Genomic DNA, 24,678 nt, shown 5'->3' on the forward strand with positions numbered 1-24,678 from the left:
TATATAAAATGCACACTGGAGCCCAATCATTGCATAAGACCTAACTAGCTGTTTTGCAAGAAGCAAGAATGTGGGGGTGGGGAGAGAGAGATCAATGAGCTCATTAACATTGAAGAACCCCTTGAGTCTACTCTAATCAGTGCTTGTCTGGAATGTTAAAAAATATATATGTTTAATTGTTCACCCCCTGAAAGAGTTTGGACGAGTAGCCCAAAGGACCATCACTGCAGGGAGCTGGGTCCTGATGGACTCAAACCAATTTAAAAGATGGGACTGCTGAGATATCAGGATAGTAAAGGCTATGGAGGAGCACTGAAATTAAGCTTCTGTGTGAAATTATAATTGGCTGCAGCATTGAGTCGTCTGGGAACGGAGTCACCCTCGAGCTGTGCCCAGAGAACGTAAAACGTAATGTATGTCTCTCTTCACCAGTGTAGATAATTGGGTTCACAGAGTAAATGGCAATTTTCTTTGTCTGCCAAGCTGATGGGAACAGAGGGCAGAAGACATGGAAGAGGAATTGTCCTCTCCAACTACAGGCGAAGTTTTAATATTATGGCTGTTGTCCTAAATTGAGTTTGGTCCGGAGACTAAGTACTCTGTCACTCCCGGCCTGGAGCTCTTACACTAGAGATGGGCAGCAGTAGAGACAAAAGGGATTGAAAATGCAGTGTGCAATGTAATTGGGGGGAGAGACAGTTGGTGTTTTTGTCCATGGAGTTTTCTTGGCAGGGATACTGGAGTGGCTTGCCGTTTCCTGCTCCAGGTGGATCCTGTTTAGTCAGAACTCTCCATTATGATCTGTCCATCTTGAGTGGCTCTGCACGGCATAGCTCATAGCTTTTCTGAATTATTCAAGCCCCTTTGCCATGACAAGGCAGTGATCCACGAAGGAAGGACAGATCGTGAAGCTGAGGCTCCAAAACTTTGGCCACCTCATGAGAAGAGAAGATTCCCTGGAAAAGACCCTGATGTTGGGAAAGATGGAGGGCACAAGGAGAAGGGGACGACATAGGACGAGATGGTTGGGCAGTGTTCTTGAAGCTACGAACATGAGTTTGACCAAACTGCGGGAGGCAGGGGAAGACAGGAGTGCCTGGCGTGCTCTGGTCCATGGGGTCAAGAAGAGTCGGACACGACTAAATGACTAAAAAACAACAACAGTTGGTGTGGGGAGCAGGTTCAGTGAAAGCCAATAAATTGACAGTTTGAAGGAAAGAGTAGGTTTGGATTTTGTGCTCCAGGAAGAGGAAGGACAGAGCATGGACATTTGGGACTTTTTAGTTTAGAGGAGATGTGTGTAAAAAGGCAACATGCAATGAGTGTTTAAAATTAAGGGTAGAAAGAAATCTTTCTCCTTCTCTCATAATGCCAGGACTCATGAGCATCCAAAAAAGCTGAATATTGGAAGATTCAGATCAGACAAAAGGATGCTTGGGGGGGTGTTTTAAATGCCTCACTTCTGTCACATCTCATAGTTAAATGAAAAAGAACCTAATTCTATAGGGTTTAAATGCAATTGAAACATGTGCAGCTTTAGGTCATATGAGAGAAGGGGTGGGCAAACGATTCCAGAATTCTTAGCATTTTCCATTTCCCTTCTTAACAAAAAGAATGAAGTGTTTTAGAGTTTTTAGAGTAATCAAGAGGGAATAGGAAGGAAAGAACCATTTTGTGCTGTATTCATACTTACAGAGTACTCCTAACCATGTCTACTCAGAACTAAGTCACTGAATTAAACGAAGCTCACGTCCAATTTAGTGAAGTTCGGATTGCAGCCTTCAGCACTTCAGTAGGACTTATGTCTAAGTGAGACATGGCTAGGATTGTGCTGACTAAACCCAAACCTCAGAAACGATGAAATCCTAGCCATGTCTACTCAGAGGTACGTCTCACTGGGTTCAATGGGATTTATGTGCAAGTAAGTGGAGTTAGGATATCAGACTTATTTATTGTTATATTGTTGTTGTTCTGTTTTTTAAATGTGAACTTTTCTCCCTGCATTTGCCCCTCGGAGAAATACTGCAGAGACTTAGATACAATGGGATTATTATTATTTTCTCCCTTAGGAAAATTGTCATTTTTATTCAACGAGGAGATCTTATGGATCATATTTGCTTACGAGTTCTCAGTATGTCTCAGTTTAGGTTTTTCTCCCTTCAAAGTAGATTTATCCATTTTTTCTAACAGTTAAAATGTCTAGGGCACAATCCTGCCCAAAACAAGCAATCTAAATACAGTACTATTGATTTTATGTGCTTAGCTTTTCTTATAAGCTTCATTTTGCCTCGTTAGAATTAAAGGAACCATTTTCTTCTTTTTTGCATTTGGGGAAAGGGAGATACTGTTGTTCTAGTAAGCCATACTCTTTATATAGTAAATTTACAAGCATGTTGTTACTCTGTAGTTAAGAGCGGTAGACTCATAAGCTGGTGAACCGGGTTCACGTCTCCGCTCCTCCACATGCAGCTGCTGAGTGACCTTGGGCTAGTCACACTTCTTTGAAGTCTCTCAGCCTCACTCACCTCACAGAGTGTTTGTTGGGGGGGGGGAGGAGAATGTTAGCCGCTTTGAGACTCCTTCGGGTAGTGATAAAGTGGGATATCAAATCCAAACTCCTTCTCCTCCTCCTCCTCCTCTTCTTCTTCTTCTTCTTCTTCTTCTTCTTCTTCTTCTTCTTCTTCTTCTTCTTCTTCTTCTTCAGGGATAGGTCCCATGGAGAAAACCTCACGGTTGTGACCCACTTCATCCTCCTTGGTATCCCCCATACAGAAGGTCTCCAGAACATCCTCTTCCCTGTCTTCTTACTCTTCTACATGTGCACTTTGCTGGGGAACCTATTGATCATGACCGCTGTCCTGACTGACTCCCGTCTTCACACCCCCATGTACTTCTTCCTTTTCAACCTCTCCATCCTTGACATTGGGTTCTCTTCCGTTAGCACTCCAAAGATGTTGGCCAATCTTTGGGGGCAAAGCAGAGTCATACCGCTGGGCGGATGTGTGTGCCAGGTCTTCTTCTACCATTTCCTAGGGAGCACAGAATGCCTCCTTTATACCGTCATGGCCTATGACAGATACGTCGCCATCTGTCACCCACTGCGCTATCTCATCATCATGAACTGGAAGGTATGTGCCATCTTGGCTGCTGGCACGTGGGTCACCAGCTCCTTCCATGCCACCATCCTCACGACCTTGACTTTCACCCTACCCTATTGTGGGCCCAGTGAAGTGGACTACTTTTTCTGCGACATCTTTCCCGTCGTCAAGTTGGCTTGCGCCGACACCCTCATCATCGAGACGGTGAGCTTCACCAACATTGGTGTTGTGCCCATGACCTGCTTCATCCTCATCCTGACATCCTATGTTCGCATTGTCTACTCTGTCCTGAGGATGAGTTCCGGGGAAGGACGGCGCAAGGCAGCCTCTACCTGTGCCTCACATTTGACTGTGGTCACCCTCTTCTTTGGCCCCTGTGCTTTGATCTATACTCAGCCGTCCCTAAGTGAAATCTTGGTGACCCCCGTACAGATCTTTGGCAATGTGGTGACACCCATGCTCAACCCAGTCATTTACACGCTTCGGAACAAAGAAGTGAAAGCAGCTTTGACTAAGCTGACAGGGGCAAAGAGAGTGACTCAGACTATAACCCACTAGTTACAGATAGGTAGCCGTGTTGGTCTGCCATAGTCCAGTGTTTCCCAAACTTTTTTGGGCAACGGCACACCTGTTTACTGAAAAAAAATCTCACGGCACACCACCATTAAAGCCCCGCCCCGTGACGTCAGCGCGCAGCGTCACGCCGGGAGGGACGCACGAAAGTGAAAGTTTTTTCCCTCCCCCTTGCCGGGGAACCTCCAAGCTTTGGGGGTGGGAGGAGGCAGCAGAGCGAGGGACTGAGGGACGGCGGCAACTGAGGCGGCGGCGGCTGTTGTGGTGGTGGCGGCGATAGCGGGCGGAGGAGGGGGCGGCGGCGGGGCTTGAGGAGCCGTCGCCGGGAGTTGCTGCTGCTGTTGTTGCTGCTGCTGCCCGGACATGCCGGCCTCCTCCTCCTCCGCTGTCTCGCGCTCCTCCCTTTTGCACGCGCTGCCCCGCCGCTCGGCACCACCACCGCGGAGCCGCCCCCGGCTCGACGCGGATCCTCGCCGCCGCCGCCTCTCACCGCCCGACTCGCCCGCCTCCCTCCCACGGCACACCAGCCAATGTCTGACGGCACAGTAGTGTGCCGCGGAACACCGGTTGGGAAACACTGCCATAGTCAAAACAAAATAAAAAAAATTCCTTCCAGTAGCACCTTAAAGACCACTAAGTTAGTTCTTGGTATGAGCTTTCGTGTGCATGCACACTTCTTCAGATACACTGAAACAGAAGTCACCAGACCCTTCTATATAGTGAGAAGGTGGGGAGGGGTATTACTCAGAAGGGTGGTGGGAATGGGTGATTGGCAGATAGCTGTGATGATCCTGTTGACGACTCTTAACGACTGCAATAGGTCTTACAGGAAAAAGCAAGGGGTGAGAAGGTGAAAAATGGCTTTGTCGTGTATAATGAGATAAGAATCCAATGTCTTTGTTCAGACCAGGTCTCTCCATGGTTTTAAGTTTGGTAATAAGTTGCAATTCAGCAGCTTCTCTTTCCAGTAGCTTAGTGGTTTCCAATTCCCCCCCCCCCTTCCCACCGACCACTTAAAAATTGCTGAGGGTCTTGACAGACCACTTAATGATTTTACTGCCTCTTGTAGCCATGATAGGACTTGCCGATCAGAAGGTCTGCAGTTCAAATCTCCACGATAGGGTAAGCTTGCATTGCTCGGTCCCTGCTCCTGCCAACCTAGCAGTTCGAAAGCACATCAAAGTGCAAGTAGATAAATAGGTACCGCTCCGTTGGGAAAGTAAACGGCATTTCCGTGCGCTGCTCTGGTTCGCCAGAAGTGGCTTAGTCATGCTGGCCACATGACCCAGAAGCTGTGCGCCGGCTCCCTCAGCCAATAAAGAGAGATGAGAGCTGCAACCCCAGAGTCGTCCGTGACTGGACCTAATGGTCTGGGGTCTCTTTACCTTTACCTTGTAGCCATTGTGATGCACTATTTTTAGTTGTATTTTAATTGCTTCTTTTATTTATTTTTACCTTGTTTTTTATTGTATGACCTATGAATTTAAATTATAATGCAATAAATATAAGAGATAAAAGAAGCAATATAAACACAATTTAAAAAATCAATATGAATAGGTAATAGGTAAATGGTAAAGGACCTCTGGACAGTTAAGAACAGTCAAAGGTGACTATTGAGTGCAGCACTTGTCTGGCTTTCAGGCCGAGGGAGCCAGCTTTTCTCCACTGATAGCTTTTCGGGTCCTGTGGCCAGCATGACTTAACCGCTTCTGGTGCAACAGAACACCATGACGGAAACCAGAGCACACAGAAACTCCATTTACCTTCCTGCCACAGCAGTACCTACGGTATGTATCTACTTGCACTGGCATGCTGTCGAACTGCTAGGTTGGCAGAAGCTGGGACAGAGCAACCGGAGCTCATTCTGTCACAGAGATTTGAACCGCCAACCTTCTGAGCAGCAAGCCCAAGAGGCTCAATGGTTTAGACCACTGCGCCACCCACATCCCCTGAATATGTACTGCAGACATGCCACAGGCCACCTGAATGAAGCTTGTGGACAACTGACTCATAGACCACTTTTATCACTTCTTCAATTTCTTATATTGTATTTTTATTGTGTTGCCATATGAATTCCATAGAATGCAATATAAAATGCAATACTAAATATTCAAATGCAATATAAGAAAGAAAAGAAGCAATAAAAGTACTATTAAAAATTAAGATGAATAGTGAATGTGCTGTGCTCGCCATTCACAGCCACTGCTTCAATCACTCTTCCCAGACACACATCATGGACCCACCTGAATAACAGACCACAATTTGAGAACCACTCCACTAGTTCATTGAGGTTGCCATAGCCAGAGTGTGAGCTGTTGACAAGAAAACCCCGGGTTCAAATCAGCAGGTTGTTCATATGATGACCTTAATCAAGTCACTTTTTTCTCAACTCAGCCTGCTTTAAAGGACTTTAAAAGCCTGTGTGTCTGATTCCTCTTTGCTTTTTGATAAAGTACATGCTGAGATTTTTAAAAACTTTATAAGTGTGCATTTTTGTGATAAATTCAACAGTTAAAATGTAAATTTGGTGTGGGTATTAAAATGCAGTCAAAACAAAAAAAAAATCCTTCCAGTAGCACCTTAAAGACCAACTAAGTTAGTTCTTGGTATGAGCTTTCGTGTGCATGCACACTTCTTCAGATACCTGGTATCTGAAGAAGTGTGCATGCACACGAAAGCTCATACTGGAAGGAATTTTTTTTGTTTTGACTATGGCAGACCAACACAGCTACCTATCTGTAATTAAAATGCAGGTTAATGTAGAACAAGGAAATAAAATATTTTGGAATGAACACCAGGAAAATTGGCATGGACCAGAGGTACACTGATTTATCCATTCTTTGTTGTATACAGATGTGCCTAAGAGCCAAGCAAAAAGCAAAAGTCAGATTATGGAATGGTTTTAATGCTCTGAGGAGAACAGCAAGAGGGGTCTGAGGGAGACAACGCTGAAAACAATAGTGGAATTGTAGCCTTATTGGAGTTCACCGATTGGGTCTGCGTTGCTCCAGGACAGGAGGAAGGAAGTCAAAATGACACCGAGGTTGTTTCAAAGAAAGAGTTTATTCTGCTCTCCGGATAGCAGAAGGCACCTGCGTGGTGAGTCCACAGCAAGTACAAAGAAATGACAGGTTTCATGCAGTTTATATATCCTCCAGGCACCCTCTCACTCCTCCCCTAGGAGCCCAACCACGTCGGCGTACGTACACAGGTTGACATTACATAAGTTCCTGCTCTGGTACTTTCAACCATAAAAGGATCTTCCTTCCTGTACTTCTGACCATAAAAGGATATTCCTGTTCCTACTCCTATCTTGGAGCAAGAGGTCACTACTTCTGAGAACATGCTCTGGCGTTAGTCCCAGACTTGGGTCTCTGCGTCATTTGTGGTCAGGACATAAGATATGTCTGTGTCTGTTCTACTGGTAAAGTCAAGGCCAGTCTTGCCATCAAACTGATAAGGGAGAGAGCTGTGTTCTTGTTTTGCATTTGCTCAATGGCTAAAGTTTATGCATTTTAGCTAAGGAGAAATGGGGATTTTGGTGCAGTTTAAAAACTGCCTGCACAGTCAGTTTTGGGGTTTGGGAAACCCATTCCTTCAGAATATTTATAAGAGATTGGGAGGATGCTGAGGGGGAGAATAAAGTTTGTTTGTTTGTTTGTTTGTTTGTTTGTTTGTTTGTTTATAAAAGTCAGATACCGCCTATTACAATCTGCCTCAAGGCAGTGTAGAAGTTAAAAATGATGAAAGACTGACACCACAAAAATAGAAATAAAATACAGCTGATGATGCAAGAGCATTGTGTTATACCTGACATTAAACTCTTTGAAAAGCTTGAGATGACAGTTATGCTTTTCACAATGGCCAAAAAACACACATCAACATTGGCACATGTCAAAGTTCTGGGGGAAGATGATTCCACATAATGGAGGCCACAGCAGAGAAGGTCCTCCTCATGACTGCTACTAATTGAGATTATGGCGCAACCAGCAAGCTTAACGCAGCTGAGCTCAATGCTTATGCATGGCAATGGAATGAGAGAGGCTCTTGTAGGTATTCTGGTCCCAAGCTGTTCACAATAAATGAAGGTTGGTTATTGCCACACCGTGGAACGCTTTGTGACAGGTCTCATATGGCCCAAATGGCACCACATATGAAGAACATTTAACAGAGAACAGAAGTCTTCAAGGAAAACCAGAAGAAAACTATTTTGTAGCCAGTGAAGCAAGTTTTGTGGGCAGTGTGTTGTGCTCTTGAGGATATGCTATCTTGGAACCTCTTTCAGAAACGACTAACTCAGTTCCTGACTGAGATGCAGTAGCCATGTAACCTCCAAGGTCTTCCAGCAGGCTAAGAGTAAACACGTAAGGTTTTAAAATACGTGAGAGGTAGATGAAAGACATGTGCATGTCAGAGCTCAGAAGGTCTGTAGACCTTTTTCTTAAATTTTCCAGGCTTTATTATGAAGTTAAAATAACAATCCAGTGAGAAATGTGATATTAAATAAACAAAAAAAGATGGGAGAGAGAAACTGTACCAACCCTCCGCAAATGGTGTTCATGGCCTTACCTCATAAAATTAAGCACCTTCTCAAGAGACCACACCGTGAATTAGATGTTGCAACAAAACCCAACCTGATACAGAAAACAAATGTTATGGATACCAAAGAAAGCTTCATTTCATTGGGATTTGCCATCCCCATGACCAGCCTGTCAGATAATCAGTGCTTTTTTCTGGGGGGACACAGGGATACACATACCCCTAAACATTTTGTGAATCTTTGTACTATCGTCCATTTACTGTATTTATTTTTCCCAATTTGAACTATAAAATGGTGGTTTTCTCGAATGAAAATTAGAGTACCCCTAAGCATTTTTAAAGAAAAAAAGCACTGATAATAATAATAATTTATTATTTATACTCTGCCCGTCTGGCTGGGGTATCCCAGCCACTCTACAAATGGCCACCAAATGGAGGCAAAATCCATAGGTGTGACTGCACTCCAAAATGCCCTTAATTTACAAGTCAATTTCTCAGAAATGAGGAAAAAAGACTTTATTAAAACCCGATGACTCTTTCCAGCCCTGCGGTCAAGCAAGCAGCTGTAGCCTTGCCTGCTTCAAGATCAGGACGGTGGACCTAAGAAAAAGGACTTGAGTTATACATTAATTTGTCCTTATTTGCTTTTCTAATCCATCCTGAAGCAAGGCTCTTGGTTAAAGCAAGACTCTGTTACAGTACAAGGTTGCTTGAGATTAGCAACCATCCTGCCCCCTGGAAATTTGAGGCTAATAACACTGTTGGTCCCCCACATTCTAGGGAAATGATATTGCTCATGTAGGAGGTCCTAGCCTCTCACATTTTCTGGTGAGCAACTTCCTCTGATGATACTCTGGGATTTTTTTTAGCATCTGCCTCCTGGCAACATTTCTTATCCTCCGTCCCCATTTTTGGATGACTACAGCCTTTTAAAGAGCATGAAGGTTGGTGCCTTGCCCCTCGCATTCCCTGTGCCATTGGGTTGCTCATGTAGTGCAGTTGTGGCCGGTGAGGCATCATTTTTCTCCTGGTTTCCCAACACAGCAGGTCACTGAGAGTGAAAGGGGAGATGTGACACGCAGAGAGCTTGGCCTGGTGCAGTGCATGGCGGAGGGGCCCATCCAAGGAGCCCAACACCACATGCTGCACCAGTCCAAGCTCCCTTCCCTTCTTGGTAAGCGCTCCGTTAATAAGTTGGGAGAGCAACAGTGCCCCATCCATGTTGCTTCAGTGGCCACTTCTGGTATAGTGTGAGAGGCACTCAGTTCCTCAAAGTTTCTTATTAGGGTCCTGGGTCTGGTTCTAAAGTAAGAACATAAGGAGAGCTTGGTGGATCAGGCCAATAGCCCATCTAGTCCAGAACCCTGTTCTTTCAGTGGCCAACCAGATGCCTCTGGGAAACTCATAAGCAGGACCAGAACGCAAGGTCACTCTCTCCTCCTGTGGTTTTCAGCAACTGGTATGGAGAAGCATTACCTCTTCTGACTGTGAAAGCCCAGCAAAGCAATCATGGCTAATAGCTATGGACCTTGGTTCAGCAGCCTCTCATCTCCCAACGTCAGATTCATTAGGTACCTAATCAGTGGCCCTGTAGATTCTGATTTGGTGTCCTGGTCACTGCTGGACTCCAGACTCATGAAACCTCTCACTCTAATGTTTCACAAGATTCATCCCCATTCCTGTGAGTTGATTACATCTGCAAACCATTGTTTACAAAGAATAGCTTCTCACATCAAGGGATTCCATGGCAGATACCAGCCTGCGCTGCAATCCATTGCACCACATGGACCACACAGAGCTCCATACTAGAGTGCCCTCCCCGTCAGTTTTAGAAGGGCAACTTTTATATCTTTGTTCCTTAGAGTATAGATTATGGGGTTCAGAAGTGGAGTCAGTGAAGTGTAGAACACAGCCACTACCCCGTCCAATGGATCCTGCGATCCTGGTCTCAGATAAATGAAAACAAGTGGCACATAATAAGTCACCACCGCAGTAAGATGAGCTGAGCAGGTGGAGAACGCTCGCCAGCGCCCTTCAGTGCTGCGGATTTTCAGTATGGCAGATAAAATGGACATGTAGGAAGTCAGGATGAGAAAGAAGCAAGTGGTGGCTACAAAGCCAACATCAACCATGGTTACCACCTCGTTGAGTGCCGTGTCAGCACAAACCAGCTTCAGCACTGCCGGGATATCACAGAAGATATAGTTCACCTGGTTTCTCCACCCAAAGGGCAGGCGGAAAACTAGGGCTGTCTCCATCACAGAGTGAAGACAGCCACCAAGCCAGGTACCCATGGCGAGGAAAAGACACGTCCTACGGCTCATGATGGTGCTATAATGGAGTGGCTTGCAAATGGCCAGGAAACGGTCATAGGCCATCAGAGTGTAGAGGAAGCATTCCGTGCAGCCCAGGAAGTGGAAGAAGAAGAGCTGGCACACACAGCCCCCAAAGGAGATGCTCCCACCACCCTCTAGAAACCCAGCAATCACCTTGGGCACAATCACAGTGGAGACCGTCATGTCCAAGAAGGACAGGTGGCAAAGGAACCAGTACATGGGCTTGTGGAGCTGGAGATTGGACATCACAACCAACAAAATCAGAAAGTTTCCAAGGAGGGTCAGTAAGTAGATAAGCAAGAAGAAGATGAATAAAGGACCCACCAAGTTCTTGGGGTATGGAAAGCCGACAAGGACAAATTCAGTCAATGGAGTTTGATTTTTGTATTCCATCTCTGTAATGTAAAAATCATGGGCATTGTCAGTAAGTGAAGAACAGAACTAGCAACAACAACATGCAGAACAAAAGTTATGAGTCATGAGCTAATCAGGCCCTTGATGAAATTTCTTAGGGGAGATCTAGACCGTACATTTCAAGAACATCCAATGCACAGTTATATCACATGACTTTCCCCCAAAGAATCCTGGGAACTGCAGTTTGTTAAGGGTACTGGGAACTGTAGCTCTGTGAGGGGAAAACCACAAGACTGGGTGGGGTAGTCAAATGTTTTAAATGTGCATTGGAGATGCTCTGAATATATGGTGTAGATCTGCCCTTAATGTTGGTTTCCTTCTTGTATGAGGATTGTTAATGTATTGCTCTGTATAGCACAGCATACTTTAATACCACATAGCATAGCAGGTAAAGGTCCTTTGGGTGAGAAGGGGCTGAAAAAGGTGCCCCTTCTCCACCACACACAATATGTGATCTTAAAAGCAACATCAGGCCCCTGAGCGAGAATAGACTAAAGCAATTTGTTGCAGGTCCCAGTTGAGGGAAGATATTGTGGCTGTGTTGCTCAGGGATGAGACAAAGGCATTCTGGACATACGTCAAGACATACGTCCTCTGTATATTTCTTTTTCCCCCCAAGGATCCCAAAGTGTTTTATTGGTATTAACATTACAAAAAATTCAGCAAGTTAGGTCACAAAATGACTCGTCTGAGGACACACAGAAAGATCAAGGATCTCCTGACTCATACTCATACATTGCACACAAATATGCAAATCTTTTTGGTTCAAGATTTTGTTCATGGGGATGCTTCAGAGTCCAAATAAATAATGAACACAGATATATTAAAGGATGCAATTTTACTCTGCAGGGGCATGCTAAGCACCCTGGTTATCCACCTTAATACAGTAAAGAACAGTAACCAAGATGTTCTGGTGAATGTCCTGTCCACTAGGAACCAGTTACCTACTAGTCTGTTCATTAGAATGCTTCCAAATTAGTGCACAAACAGCTTTATCTCCTCTTTCAGAATTTTTTCTACAGAGTGTTAAGATGTTTTGTGACGCCATTCAAGTGAGTATAGAATTGCAGGCTAACTTAGATCATTCTGTGTTTGAGAAATGATGGTAAGCATCAATAACTCTTGATCTCAGCCCTTTATTCTAGTAAAGGGGTTAGCAAACTTTTTCAACAGGGGGCCTGTCCACTGTCCCTCAGACCTTGCGGGGGCTGGACTATATTGGGGGGGAGGGAATGAATGAATTCCTATGCCCCACAAATAACCCAGAGATGCATTTTAAATAAAATGACACATTCTACTTATGTAAAAACCCACTGATTCCCGGACCATCCGCAGGCCAGATTTAGAAGTTTATTGGGCCGGATCTGGGCCCCGGGCCTTAGTTTGCCTACCCATGTTCTAGTACAAACATATCTCAACCACAGACTTTGCCTCTAAGGCTAAGAAGAATGGTAACACAACTAGGGAGTTAAGAGAAGTTCTTTCAACTTGGTCTAATAAATAATTGGAAGACACCTTATCTCAAAGTGTCTGCTGGCCATCTGCTCTTGGTGGAGAGAGAAGAAGCCTCTCCAAAGATGGAATCTGTTCAGAAGATAAGTCCAACTCTTCTTAAGTTGAGAATCCTCTTTTGCTACTGTTGCATTCAGCTGTGGTATTCCTGACATCCTTTTCATGGTCTTCGTTATGTCAGCTCTAACCCTACCTTCAGACCCAGAAGTCTGCAGACCCCCAGATGGTCTCTTGTTCTGCAGACCTTACTCAAAGAGTATGGTTGCTCCCTTTCATCACAGGATGAAACTCTTTTTTTCCCCCTATACATTTCTCCTCTGCCTGCATTTCCCCTCTCTCCCTCTTTCTTGTCTTTCCTCCATCCACTCTTCCCTTATAGAGTTTCCTCTCCTATCTCATCTTGTACAGTTTCCATTCCTGCCAGCCTTTTCACCCCTTTCTCACTTTCTGGCTCCCTTTCCATCCTATCATTCTTCCTCTTTTCTGCTCTTCGTTGTCCTCACCGAAGCAGCACTGTTTCCCCTTGAAGCTCGCTCCTTTTCTCTCTACCTCCTCCATCTTCTTCCCGCGCCCCTCTTTCTTCACCTTTTCTACTGCCGCAGTCTCTTTGTCTCTTCTGCGTTCCTCCTCTTCTGTGTTACTCTCCTCCCTGCCTCTTCCTCCTTATCCGCATCCGCAGCACGACTTGGCTCAGGCACTCTCACATGCTGACAATTTAAGAGTTGCTGAATGCTCTCTGGTTCCTCCCAACATGAGGCACTTGCACCCACTAGGATTCCCTCAGAATGGTTTGTGGCTATGGCCCCATGTGGTGCCTCTCTCTGTCTCCCTCAACCCCAAATGTATTTATATTCCTTAAAGCCCTATCACACCAGAAACACAGTGACAAACAAAAATGCCATCTCCAAGCAAACTCCTTTGAGATGTTACTATTTCAAGTAAATTGAAGTGTCTAAGACCCCAGTGATCATATCCCTATGGCTCTTTGATTGCTTATACAGTGGTACCTCGGGTTACAGACACTTCAGGTTACAGACTCAGCTAACCCAGAAATAGTACCTTGGGTTAAGAACTTTGCTTCAGGATGAGAACAGAAATTGTGTGGCGGCAGCAGCAGGAGGCCCCATTAGCTAAAGTGGTACCTCAGGTTAAGAACAGTTTCAGGTTAAGAACGGACCTCCAGAACGAATTAAGTTCTTAACCCGAGGTACCACTGGATAAGAAACAGCTCTTAATAGTTCAAGTATATTGCATAACACAGGGGTCAGCAAACTTTTTCAGCAGGGTGGCCGGTCCACTGTCCCTCAGACCTTGTGGGGGGCCGGACTATATTTTTTTGGGGGGGGTAATTAACAAATTCCTATGCCCCACAAATAACCCAGAGATGCATTTTAAATAAAAGGACACATTCTACTCATGTAAAAACATGCCAATTTCTGGACCGTCCGTGGGCCAGATTGAGGAGGCGATTGGGCCGGATCCGGCCCCCGGGCCTATGTTTGCTTACCCATGGTGTAACACCTCATTATCATCATCATTGCAGTCCTTTCAGGATTGACAATGACAGCTTTCACATATATCCTTTTTTTAAAAAAAAAAGAGTATTATGAAAATGCAAACATACAAAAAAAGGAAAATAATAATCATAACATAGAATCATAGAGCAGAATTGTAGAGCTGGAAGAAACCCCAAGGATCATCTAGTCCAACCCCCTGCAATGCAGGAATCTCACCTAAAGCATCCGTGAGAGATGGCCATCCAACCTCTGCTTAAAAACCTCCAAAGGAAGGAGAGTCCACAGCCACCCGAGGGAGACTCTTCTACTATTGAACAGCTTTTGCTGTCAGAATCTCCTTTCTTGTAACTTGAAGCCTTTGGTTCAGGTCCTAGCCTCCAGAGCATGAGAAATCAAGCTTGCTCCATCTTCCATGTGACAGCCCTTGAGATATTTGAAGATGGCTGTCATATCCCTTCTCAGTCTCCTCTTCTCTGGGCTAAACATACCCAACTCCCTCAACCATTCCTCATAAGGCTTGGTTTCCAGATCCATGATCATCTTGGTTGCCCTCCTCTGCACTTGTTACAGTAGGGTTCAACCTCAGCCCTCCAGATGTTTTTGGCCTACAACTCCCACGATCCCTAGCTAGCAGGACCAGTGATCGGGGATGATGGGAATTGTAGCCTCAAAACATCTGGAGGGCTGAGGTTGAGGAAGCCTGTGTTACAGCTTCTCAACATCCTTCTTAAATTGTGGTACCCAGAACTGGACACAGTATTCCAGCTGTGGTCTGACCAAGGCAGAATAGAGTGGTATTATTACTCCCCTTGAAGTAAATCATTGTACTTTTGTTTTAATAGGATTTTATATTATGACTATGAAATACAAATGCTTTGAATAACAAATACAAATAAGCAATAAAATGGGATCAAGTCAGCATACAAAAGCAAGGCAGGGCATTTAAAATTATATGCATTGGAAATAGTTACACCCAGGATTAACTCATATTTCTCAAGATGGCAAAGTGAGTCTGAAACATAAGAAATAAAATCCCACCAAACAAGAGAACGGAAAAAACACAACAGAAGGTAGGCATTAAAATAATATAAAATGAACACCTGCAGCAGAGACTTTTTCATCAAGCTGGAAAAACTATCTTAGTTGTTTTATGGTACATTGATAAAACACCTTGTGAGACATACACGAAAGGTCATTCAGAAATTAATAAATGGAGACTAAAACAAGAATAATGAAATTTTGCATAGACGACATTTGCCCAAATTCATCTCCTCTCTTATGTAAATCATTTCATTTGGTTCATATGTAGTTTGGGAGGAGATGTCCTGGACTCCCAACTGATATGGTATATTTTAACTGAAAAATATCCCTAGTGGTTAGACACTGTTGACCATTTCCCCCCTACCATCACTGCTTCTGCTAAAGTCAAATGTTGGGTCCAACTAAAATCAGGCTGTGTCTCAGTTCTGAAGCATGGAGAGAGAGAGAGAGAGAGAGAGAGAGAGAGAGAGAGAGAGAGAGAGAGAGAGAGAGAGAGAGAGAGAAACCTTACTTCTTTGTGTTCCTCATGTTTCCAAATTTGTCTTTGCAGATATCTTCTTATCGCTAGACAACATGTTTGTGTCCCCCAGAACAGCAGTGTATAATGCCACAAAACATATCAGCACATTAAAACCAGTGGGAAGTATTCTTCTCAAGAAAAATAGGCTATAGTTGCAAGACTGCTTAGCTTTCTCAGCACTGAGTTCTTGGGTCACGTGGTGTTCAATGCAGACTAGTCTAGGGGTTCAAGATATCACACTGAGTTCAACAGAAGCTTACATAAATGTGACTAACTTAATCTGGATCCAACTGCAGAGACATCCAGAAGCCTTCACTTGAGGAATCAAGTTTGGGGTAGCAGTATTCAAGCATTCAAAAGAATGGGGGCGCCAGTGAATTCACTGGCAGTGCACCAGTGCAACTGTCTAATCCATTCTAGAGCAGTTTGGTTCCTTCCAGACTACAGCTCCCAGCATCCATAGGCAGCTTGGCTGATGGGACCTGCTGTGCAAAGCCATCTGGAGAGCACCAGGTTGACAAAAGCTGTTCTAACAGCACCATTACTATATTAAGAATGATAGGGAAAAGAAGAAATCTCCAAGATTCTTGACCACCATACCATGTGCTGCAGAAAGCAATATACTAGTGATACATTCATGATTACATTTGAAGAGGACACTGAATTATTATTATTATTATTATTATTATTATTATTATTATTATTAATTGTATACCTCCCTACATTTGCAGGTCTCGTGGTTCATAACATAAAATCACATCAGAAAAACACAAAATGCATAATAAAAACAAAAACAAGAACAAGAAGAACCCAATAATCCCACACACATTTTATTTTTTTTTTTATTTTTCAAAAAAAAATATTAATTTTCCACATTTATAACAAAAATAACAATTAACTCCTTCAATTTACTATCTTCCTCTCTTTTCTTATTGGCTTAAATCCATATTACTATACAACGTTCTTACTCTAATCCTAGGCCAATCAGATACTTTCAGGTATCTTCTAATTATCTTATATTACAATATTTAACTAAATAGTCTTTAAATTTCTTCCAATCTTCTTGGTGCTCCTCTTCTTTCTGATCGTGGATTCTCCCAGTCAGTTCTGCCAGCTCCATAAATTACACACACACATTTTAAAAGGGCATTGGATGTCAGTCAGTCAATGGCCTGATTAAAGAGGAACATTTTTGCCTGGCGCCTAAAGGTGTATAATGAAGGCACCAGGCAAACCTCCTTGGGGAGAGCATTGCACAAACTGAGAGCCACTGCAGAAAAGGCCCGTTGATGTGGATCCACCCTCTGGATCTCTCACGGAGGAAGCACACTAAGAAGGGCCTCACAAGATGATCTCAGGGTCCAGGTAGGTTCATATGGAGAGAGGCGATCCTTGAGGTATTGCAGTCCTAAGACATTTAAGGCTTTGTAGGTCTAAACCAACACTTTAGTATATGTGCTGTCAGAGCGAGCATCAAAACCAACACTTTGAACTAACTGGTAGCCAGTGCAGCCCAACCAGGATAGGTGTACAGTGGTACCTTGGTTCTCAAATGCCTTGGTTCTCAAATGCCAAAAACCCAGAAGTAAGTGTTCCAGTTTTCAAACATTTTTTGGAAGCTGAACGTCGAGTTCAGCTGTCGGCTATTGTTTTCAGAGCACCTGCACCAATCAGAAGCTGCGCCTTGGTTTTTGAACATTTCAGAAGTCAAACGGACTTCCAGAATAGATTGAGTTTGGCGCTTTTGTTTTTGCTATTTATTTTGCGCTTTTATTTCTGAGGCTTTTTCAGTTAATTTGTTTTTGTGACTATGTGGAACCCAGTCCAGCTACTGATTGATTGATTGATTGATTGATTGATTGAATGAATGAATGTGTGACTGTGGAAATGGATAAAAGCCCCTCATCTAAACAATGACTATCATCTTTGCAGGTAAAAATTTTTTTTAAAATTTTTATCATCTACAATACTGTCTTATTTATTTTATAGTACAGTACATTAATTATTGCTTTCATTTTATGGATCAATGGTGTCGTTAGAGAGTAAAATTCATGTTAAATTGCTGTTTTTAAATTACTTTCTATGGGAAAGAGTGCCTTGGTTTTGGAACACATTGGTTTTGGAACAGACTTCCGGAACAGATTAAGTTTGAGAACCAATGTACCACTGTAATATGCTCAAATATGCTCAATAAAAGGCCAAAATGTTTATTCCAAGCATGCACCCTTTAGGAACATGATGTCCCTTAATGTGCCATCAACTGTGGGACTGTCTGCCTCCCCATTAGTTTCTTCAGGGCTGCTTTCACATCCTTATTGCGCAGAGTGTAGATGACTGGGTTGAGCATGGGTGTAACAACATTGCCAAAGATCTGCACTGGGGTGACCAGGACCCCACTCAGAGACGGCTGGGTGTAAATCAAGGCACAGGGTCCAAAGAAAAAGGTAACCACCAGAAGATGGGAGGCACATGTGGAGGCCGCTTTGCGCCTCCCCTCCCCAGAATTCATCCGTGCGATGGAGTAAATGATGCGGACATAAGACAAGAGGATGAGGAAGAAGCAGGTCACACCCACAATGCCAATATTGTTGAAGCCCACAGCTTCGATGGTGGTAGTATCTGCACAGGCCAACTTGACGACTGGGAAAACATCACAGAAGAAATAGTCTATTACATTAGGGCCACAGTAAGGCAATGTGAACGTGAGGCTGGTGAGAACGATGCCCTGAACAGAACTGGCGAGCCATGTACCTGCCGCCAAGATGATGCACACCTTCCAGTTCATAATGACCATGTACCGCAGTGGGTAACAGATGGCAATGTAGCGATCATAAGCCATGACAGTATACAGCAGGCACTCAGAACATCCCATAAAGTGGTAGAAGAAGACCTGGGACATGCACCCCCCTACGGAGATGGTCCTGCTTTGTCCCCAAAGGATAGATAACATTTTGGGAGTGGTGACAGAAGAGAAACCAATGTCTAGGATGGCCAGGTTGCAGAGGAAAAAGTACATAGGGGTGTGAAGATGAAAGTCGAGGAGAACGGCCGACATAATGGTCAGATTTCCCAGCGAAGTGCAGAGATAGAAAGCCGAGAAGACAGCAAAGAGGATGGTCTGGAGGCCTTCAGTGTTGGGGATCCCGAGGAGAATGAAATGGGTCACTACTGTGTGGTTCTTCTGGTCAGACCCATCCCTACAGCAGCAGAAAAATAAGAACGTTCATGTTATTTCTCCTCTCGTGCTCTGAATTGTGATAGGAACATAGGAAGCAGCCTTAAACCACATCAGGCTATCTGGCACGATATGGTCTACACTGACTAGCAGTGTCACATACCCTCCAACCTTTATCCAATGAAAATAGGGACGTCCCATTCCATAATACTGTTTATACCTTACTGGGTTGCACCAGCCACTCTGGGCAGCTTCCAACATATATAAAAACATAATAAAACATTAAACATTTTTTTAAAAAAAAACTTCCCTATACAGTATTGCCTTCAGATGGCTCAAGGGTCCAATAACTCCATACCCTCCAACATTTCTCCAATGAAAATAGAGACTTCTAAGGAAAAGCTGGACATTCCAGGATCAAATCCGAAACTTGGATGGCTACTCTAAATCAGGAATGTCCCTGGAAAATAGGGACACTTGGAGGGTCTGCTGTCATGCCAGGACAACTTTCATCCACTTTAATTGCAGAAACCTAAATTTCCTGTTATGCCCTCCTACAAAATTCAGGCAGTCAGCAGGCACCTGTCTCTGAACCCTAAGGTTTCATTAAACTATTGTAGCTAATACCCACTGGTGCCCTGCCACTCCCATCATTTTTACACTACCATTTCAAAGCCACCTAATCCTGCAACCATTGGCACTTCTTGAGCAGCAAATCCCATAGTTGTTTTATGCATTTATGTGAAGAAATAAACCAATGTTTACCGTGCAACACTGGTGACGTGGAAAACCAATTCAGGTGCCAGAGAAATTTGGATGCAAAATGAAGCCAATTCCCTATAACTCCTTCACCATCATTGTGATGCCACCAGCTATTCTCACATCAGCCATAACCATTTGGTTGTCGAAGAATGCCATCTCTCACAGATCTATTCACACACACATCTGCCTTTTGACTTACCTACAGGATGCATTCAGTTTTCCAGAGCACATAATTAGTGCAGAAGAAATTAATGTTCTAATTCAAACTCATGCACAACTAATGGGAGAATGAATTTTAGAGACATTACTCATGAACACCATACATAGTGCCACACTGTTCCTTAACTCCAGTGGCTTCACTGCTTTTATGCCATCCTCTTTTGCCCATCCTGGTGTCTCAACCAGGTTTGTTTGTTGTTTAATAGTTTGACAACCATAAGGGACTTGATCCCTGATGGCTCACCAGTTTCCCAAGCCTGAAACCTCCAAGGAGATAGCAAACTAAGTGAAATGGTTTCATCATTTCAGACATTACCTTATGCAAGATGCATATGTTTCCCAGTACGTTTGCGAGCACAATTCAAAGTGTTGGTGCTGACCTTTAAAGCCCTAACTGGCCTTGGCCCAGTATACCTGAAGGAGCATCTCCACCCCATCGTTCTGCCCAGACACTGATGTCCAGCTCTAAGGGTCTTCTGGCAGTTCCCTCACTGCGAGAAGTGAGGTTACAGGGAACCAGGCAGAGGGCCTTCTCGTGGTGGCGCCCGCCCTGTGGAATGCCCTCCCATCAGATGTCAAAGAAATAAACAACTATCTGACGTTTAGAAGACATCTGAAGGCAGCCCTGTTTAAGGAAGTTTTTAATGACTGATGTTTAAATGTACAGTTATACCTCGGGTTACATATGCTTCAGGTTACGTATGCTTCAGGTTACAGATTCCACTAACCCAGAAATAGTACCTCAGGTTAAGAACTTTGCTTCAGGATGTGAACAGAAATCGTGCTCCGGCGGCACGGCAGCAGCAGGAGGCCCCATTAGCTAAAGTGATACCTCAGGTTAAGAATAGTTTCAGGTTAAGAACTGACCTCCAGAACGAATTAAGTATGTAACCAGAGGTATCACTGTATTTTTAATCTTTTGTTGGAAGCTGCCCAGAGTGGCTGGGGAAACCCAGCTGGATAGGCAGGGTAGAAATAAAAAATTATGATGATGGTGGTGATGATGATTACAAGATGGGAAAACATCACAGAAGAAATACCACTTCTGGGGGCTCGTGACCAGGAGCTCGTGACCAGGACTCATGAACAGAGGTGAGGGATTGGTGGAGGAGGCTGAGGAAAGTGAGCTTGTGTCTTTTGGTTTAAGGCTGGTTGGTTGTCTGAGCTGTTTGGAGATTTGACTGTGAGTTAGTTAGTTAGTTAGTTAGTTAGTTAGTTAGTTAGTTAGTTAGTTAGTTTGTTTGTTTGTTTGTTTGTTTGTTTGTTTGTGGATGCGGCTGTGTGCTCTTCTAGAGCAGTGTTCCCCAACCTTGTTCATGTGAAATTGATTGTCCTGTAACTTGAGCCCATTAAAGTTTGTTCTTCCCTCGCTAGCAAGACCTGTGGTCAAGGATGATGGGAATTGTAGTCCAAAAACAGCTGGAGGCCCAAGGTTGGGGAACACTGTTCCAGAGCACAGGGTCTGAGGGGGAGGGGCTACTCCTGAGAGGAAGGCAGGCTGAATGAAGAAGTGAGTTGTGGGAGGACTTATCAGCCAGCAGCTGTTCTACTTAGCTGCAATATCAGGGAGACACTCTTTACATCCCTTAACCTGTGTGTCTCCTAAAAAAAAGAAAATCCCATCTGGCAGCTATCACTGCAGGGCAGGAGTCGTTACGGGTGGATTTTTGCAAAATCGGCAAAACGCTCCCCCAAAAAGCTCAACAACGTTGACCTAAACAAAAAACAACTCAACAATTTTGTCCAGATTTTCACTTTCAGGAATACTAAGAGCATCAGCATTGAGGCCCAACAAGATGTGATGTTGGGAGAGGGTATGTCTAATAATAATAATAGCAGACACACGATACTGGATTGGGATCACATTACTTTGGAGTGAAAGTTAACCCTTTCTCTCATGTTTAAATAAAAATTTTAAATCTCTCCCTAAATTTATTTTCACTCTGCGAAGCAAAACATACAGGTATTGTAAGTATACCTGTATGTGGTGCAAATAACAGATTCAGTTTGGCTAGTGTGAATCAGGAAAACAGGCATGATCCCAGTCTGAATCAGGGCCCCTCACAACTGCAATTTATATTAGTAATAAATTAAAAGGCAACTTTCTCAAACTTTTAAAAAACTTTTAGAAACAGATCCTGATCATTGATCTCTTGAAACATCTACTTTGACTCCGAATAATTATATTAATAGAACAGTAAAGCATAGGGATGGGTGAACTTGTAATGTTTTTGTTAATCTCCATTTCTCATCTTTGCAGATTTAAGGTCATTTCTCCACATTTCCACATCAGCTTGCAATTTCTTTTTTTAAAAAAAACTCACGGAAACTTATCATATTAGGGGCAAATTCCTCGTAATATACGAACTTTTATACATGATTGTGCTCAACACACACATTTTTGTATACATTTTTGTTAACATTCATTTTATGGTCACTTTACCTTGCTGTATATGTTTTGGTACACATTACAGTATTTGCAGTGCAAAATTCAGTGCAAATTTTGAAGGATGTGTTTCAGTTCATGTATCATTTCAGGAAGTGAGAACTAGGTAGGTCCACCTTTAAATGTGAACTGAATCAGATGTTTCACCCCAGTGAACAAGGTGATGCTGAAGATACCTCTCACATGACTCTAATGTTTCTGATACAAATAAACTGGCATGCAATCTTCATCTTCGGAATTTCACTTGTCGGACTTGTAGGAATTCCACTTGTCAAATGGAAGAAAGAGGACGAACACAGTGCCAGAGGGAAGAACAAACTTTAATGGGCTCAAGTTACAGGATGATCAATTTCACATGAACCTCAGGAGAAATTTGTTTATGGCAATAGAGCCAGTTAACTACAGGTGTGGTAAGCTCTCTGCTGCTAGAGGTCTTCAAATAGAAGCTGGGCAGCCATCTCTGTGATGCTGGGTTTATTTTATTAAGCAGGATGCTGGGGTAAATGGTCTACAAGGCCTTCACCAAACTCTATGACTCTGTGCCCTGGTTCAAGCCATTTGTCATGGCAATGGTGCATGTTGTGTACATGTGTGATAAGCTATACTTGCCATCCTTCTTTTGCTTGAAGCAAGATGGTTGTCCAACTGAATCACTGCAAGAGACATTCTCAGGCAAACCAATCAATCAATTTCCTTTATTCGACCGATAGTCAGAAATAAAACATTACACAATACAGAATTATAAACTAAAACATCATAGGGGTGCATAAATAAGGTAGGGCCACAGTACTAGACCTCTCACGGATAACCCACATCAAAGCATTCAGTTATACGTTTCCGACACTTGAGTGCCAGGAAAAGGAATTTAGCCACTGACAAAGTTGTTTTCCCAGAAGACTTATTTAGCAGATATGCTGTCTGCTTTCCTCTTTGTCAGGAACTGAGCTGGGGTAAGTATGGAGTTATAAGATACTGTCTTAAATCGTTGTAGAAGGGACAGCTCAGTAAAATGTGCTCTGTGGATTCTACCTCACCCAACGCACAGTGACATAATCTCTGATAATATGGGACTCCTCCATATCTTCCCTTCAGAACCGCCGAGTCAAGAACATTCAGCCTAGCCGCAGTAAATAGTCTGCAGTATTCCACGTAGTGGATATCCGCCAGGTAGCGAGCTGGAGCAGCCCGATACAACTGCTCCCCCAGAAACAACCCAGGTTTCACACGGGCTATGTCCTCCTGTCTGGCAATATCCCTTAATATTTGAGTGATCACCGTCTTTGCGTGGCTATACGTCATGGACTCTATATAAAGGGAGGACAACCCGCACTTCTGCACTTCCTCCACTATCTCCCCTTCCCATGGAGATTTAAAGTTATCCCTCAGAATCAAGGGGGCCAAACCCACCGGTCTGAAACAGAGCTTGAGCCATAGCCATAACTTCGCTTTCAGGGCTACATACCTAAAGGCTTGACAACCAGTTTCCAATCTCATGATCGCACCTGCCATGGAGGGGGGGATCCTGAGTATGGCCCTGAGGAATTGGGAAGGCAAACCCATAATAGCAAGGCTGAATTCTCCAGTGCACCTTCCTCAATCCCTGATTGCAACTGCAAGAGAAGCCCACTTGAATGTGCAAGTGGACGCTCACAGGTCAAACATCAGGGATGGAGGTTTCCTATAGCTTCCACATCCCCTCAAAATACTTGACTGTGCAGCCAGTTCACTGCTTAGCCACAGGTCAACAAAGCATGTTGGGCACTTACACATGTACATCAGTTACACACATTTGTCCTGTTGGGGAAAACCATGTGCTTGAGATGTGCTTGAGATGGTTTGGATAATGACTACAGCTTGGGTAGGCGAACTAAGGACCGGGGGCCGGATCCAGCCCAATTGCCTTCTAAATCCGACCCGCAGACAGTCCGGGCATCAGCGTATTTTTACATCAGTAGAATGTGTCCTTTAATTTAAAATGCATCTCTGGGTTATTTGTGGGGCCTGCCTGGTGTTTTTACATGAGTAGAATGTGTGCTTTTATTTAAAACGCATCTCTGGGTTATTTGTGGGGCATAGGAATTCATTCATTATTTTTTTCAAAATATAGTCCGCCGCCCACCCCCACCCCCCAAGGCCTAAATCTGGACAGTGGACCGGCCCCCTGCTGAAAAATTTTGCTGACCCCTGGACTACAGTCTTCTACTCAATCATTTCTCCAAGCCATTTTCAGAATACGTCATACTATTATTATTATTATCATTATTATCATTGTTATCATAAGAATAATCTTCATCAACATTGTGGTCATTGTCCAAAGGTCCATCTAATCTAGCATTGTGTTCTCACATTGACCAAGCAGGTGCCTATGGGAAGCCTGCTAGCAGGGCAGGAGCTAAACAGCACCCTACTTATGATATCAGAGACATACTAGTAGCCACTGGTAACTTTATCTCACAAGAATTTTTCTAAAACCCTTTGAAGGCCATCCAAGTTAGTGGCCATGACTATATCTTGAAAGTGTAAGAT

The 24,678-nt window shown here is 43.7% G+C and overlaps 3 protein-coding genes across 3 annotated transcripts; 1 reads left to right on the plus strand and 2 right to left on the minus strand.

The window, feature by feature from the left end:
- Positions 1–1,871: 1,871 nt before the first annotated feature.
- On the plus strand, positions 1,872–3,656 carry LOC309356021 (olfactory receptor 10D3-like; the record flags this gene model as incomplete). Its single annotated transcript, XM_081887203.1, has 2 exons — positions 1,872–1,885; positions 2,705–3,656. The coding sequence occupies 2 exons, from the start codon at positions 1,872–1,874 to the stop codon at positions 3,654–3,656; spliced, it is 966 nt and encodes a 321-aa protein (XP_081743329.1).
- Positions 3,657–10,015: 6,359 nt separating this feature from the next.
- On the minus strand, positions 10,016–10,939 carry LOC309354954 (olfactory receptor 10G6-like; the record flags this gene model as incomplete). The annotated part of the gene is made up of 1 exon (XM_081885269.1): positions 10,016–10,939. One exon carries the CDS (start codon positions 10,937–10,939, stop codon positions 10,016–10,018), a length of 924 nt encoding a protein of 307 aa, XP_081741395.1.
- A 6,856-nt stretch (positions 10,940–17,795) lies between these two features.
- Positions 17,796–23,451, minus strand: LOC309356022 (putative olfactory receptor 10D4; the record flags this gene model as incomplete). Its single annotated transcript, XM_081887204.1, has 3 exons — positions 17,796–18,747; positions 20,747–20,871; positions 23,182–23,451. The coding sequence occupies 3 exons, from the start codon at positions 23,449–23,451 to the stop codon at positions 17,796–17,798; spliced, it is 1,347 nt and encodes a 448-aa protein (XP_081743330.1).
- Positions 23,452–24,678: the final 1,227 nt, after the last annotated feature.

This window comes from Podarcis melisellensis (genome assembly GCF_964234715.1).
Source record: "Podarcis melisellensis genome assembly, chromosome: 13".
NCBI classification, from domain to species: Eukaryota; Metazoa; Chordata; class Lepidosauria; order Squamata; family Lacertidae; genus Podarcis; species Podarcis melisellensis.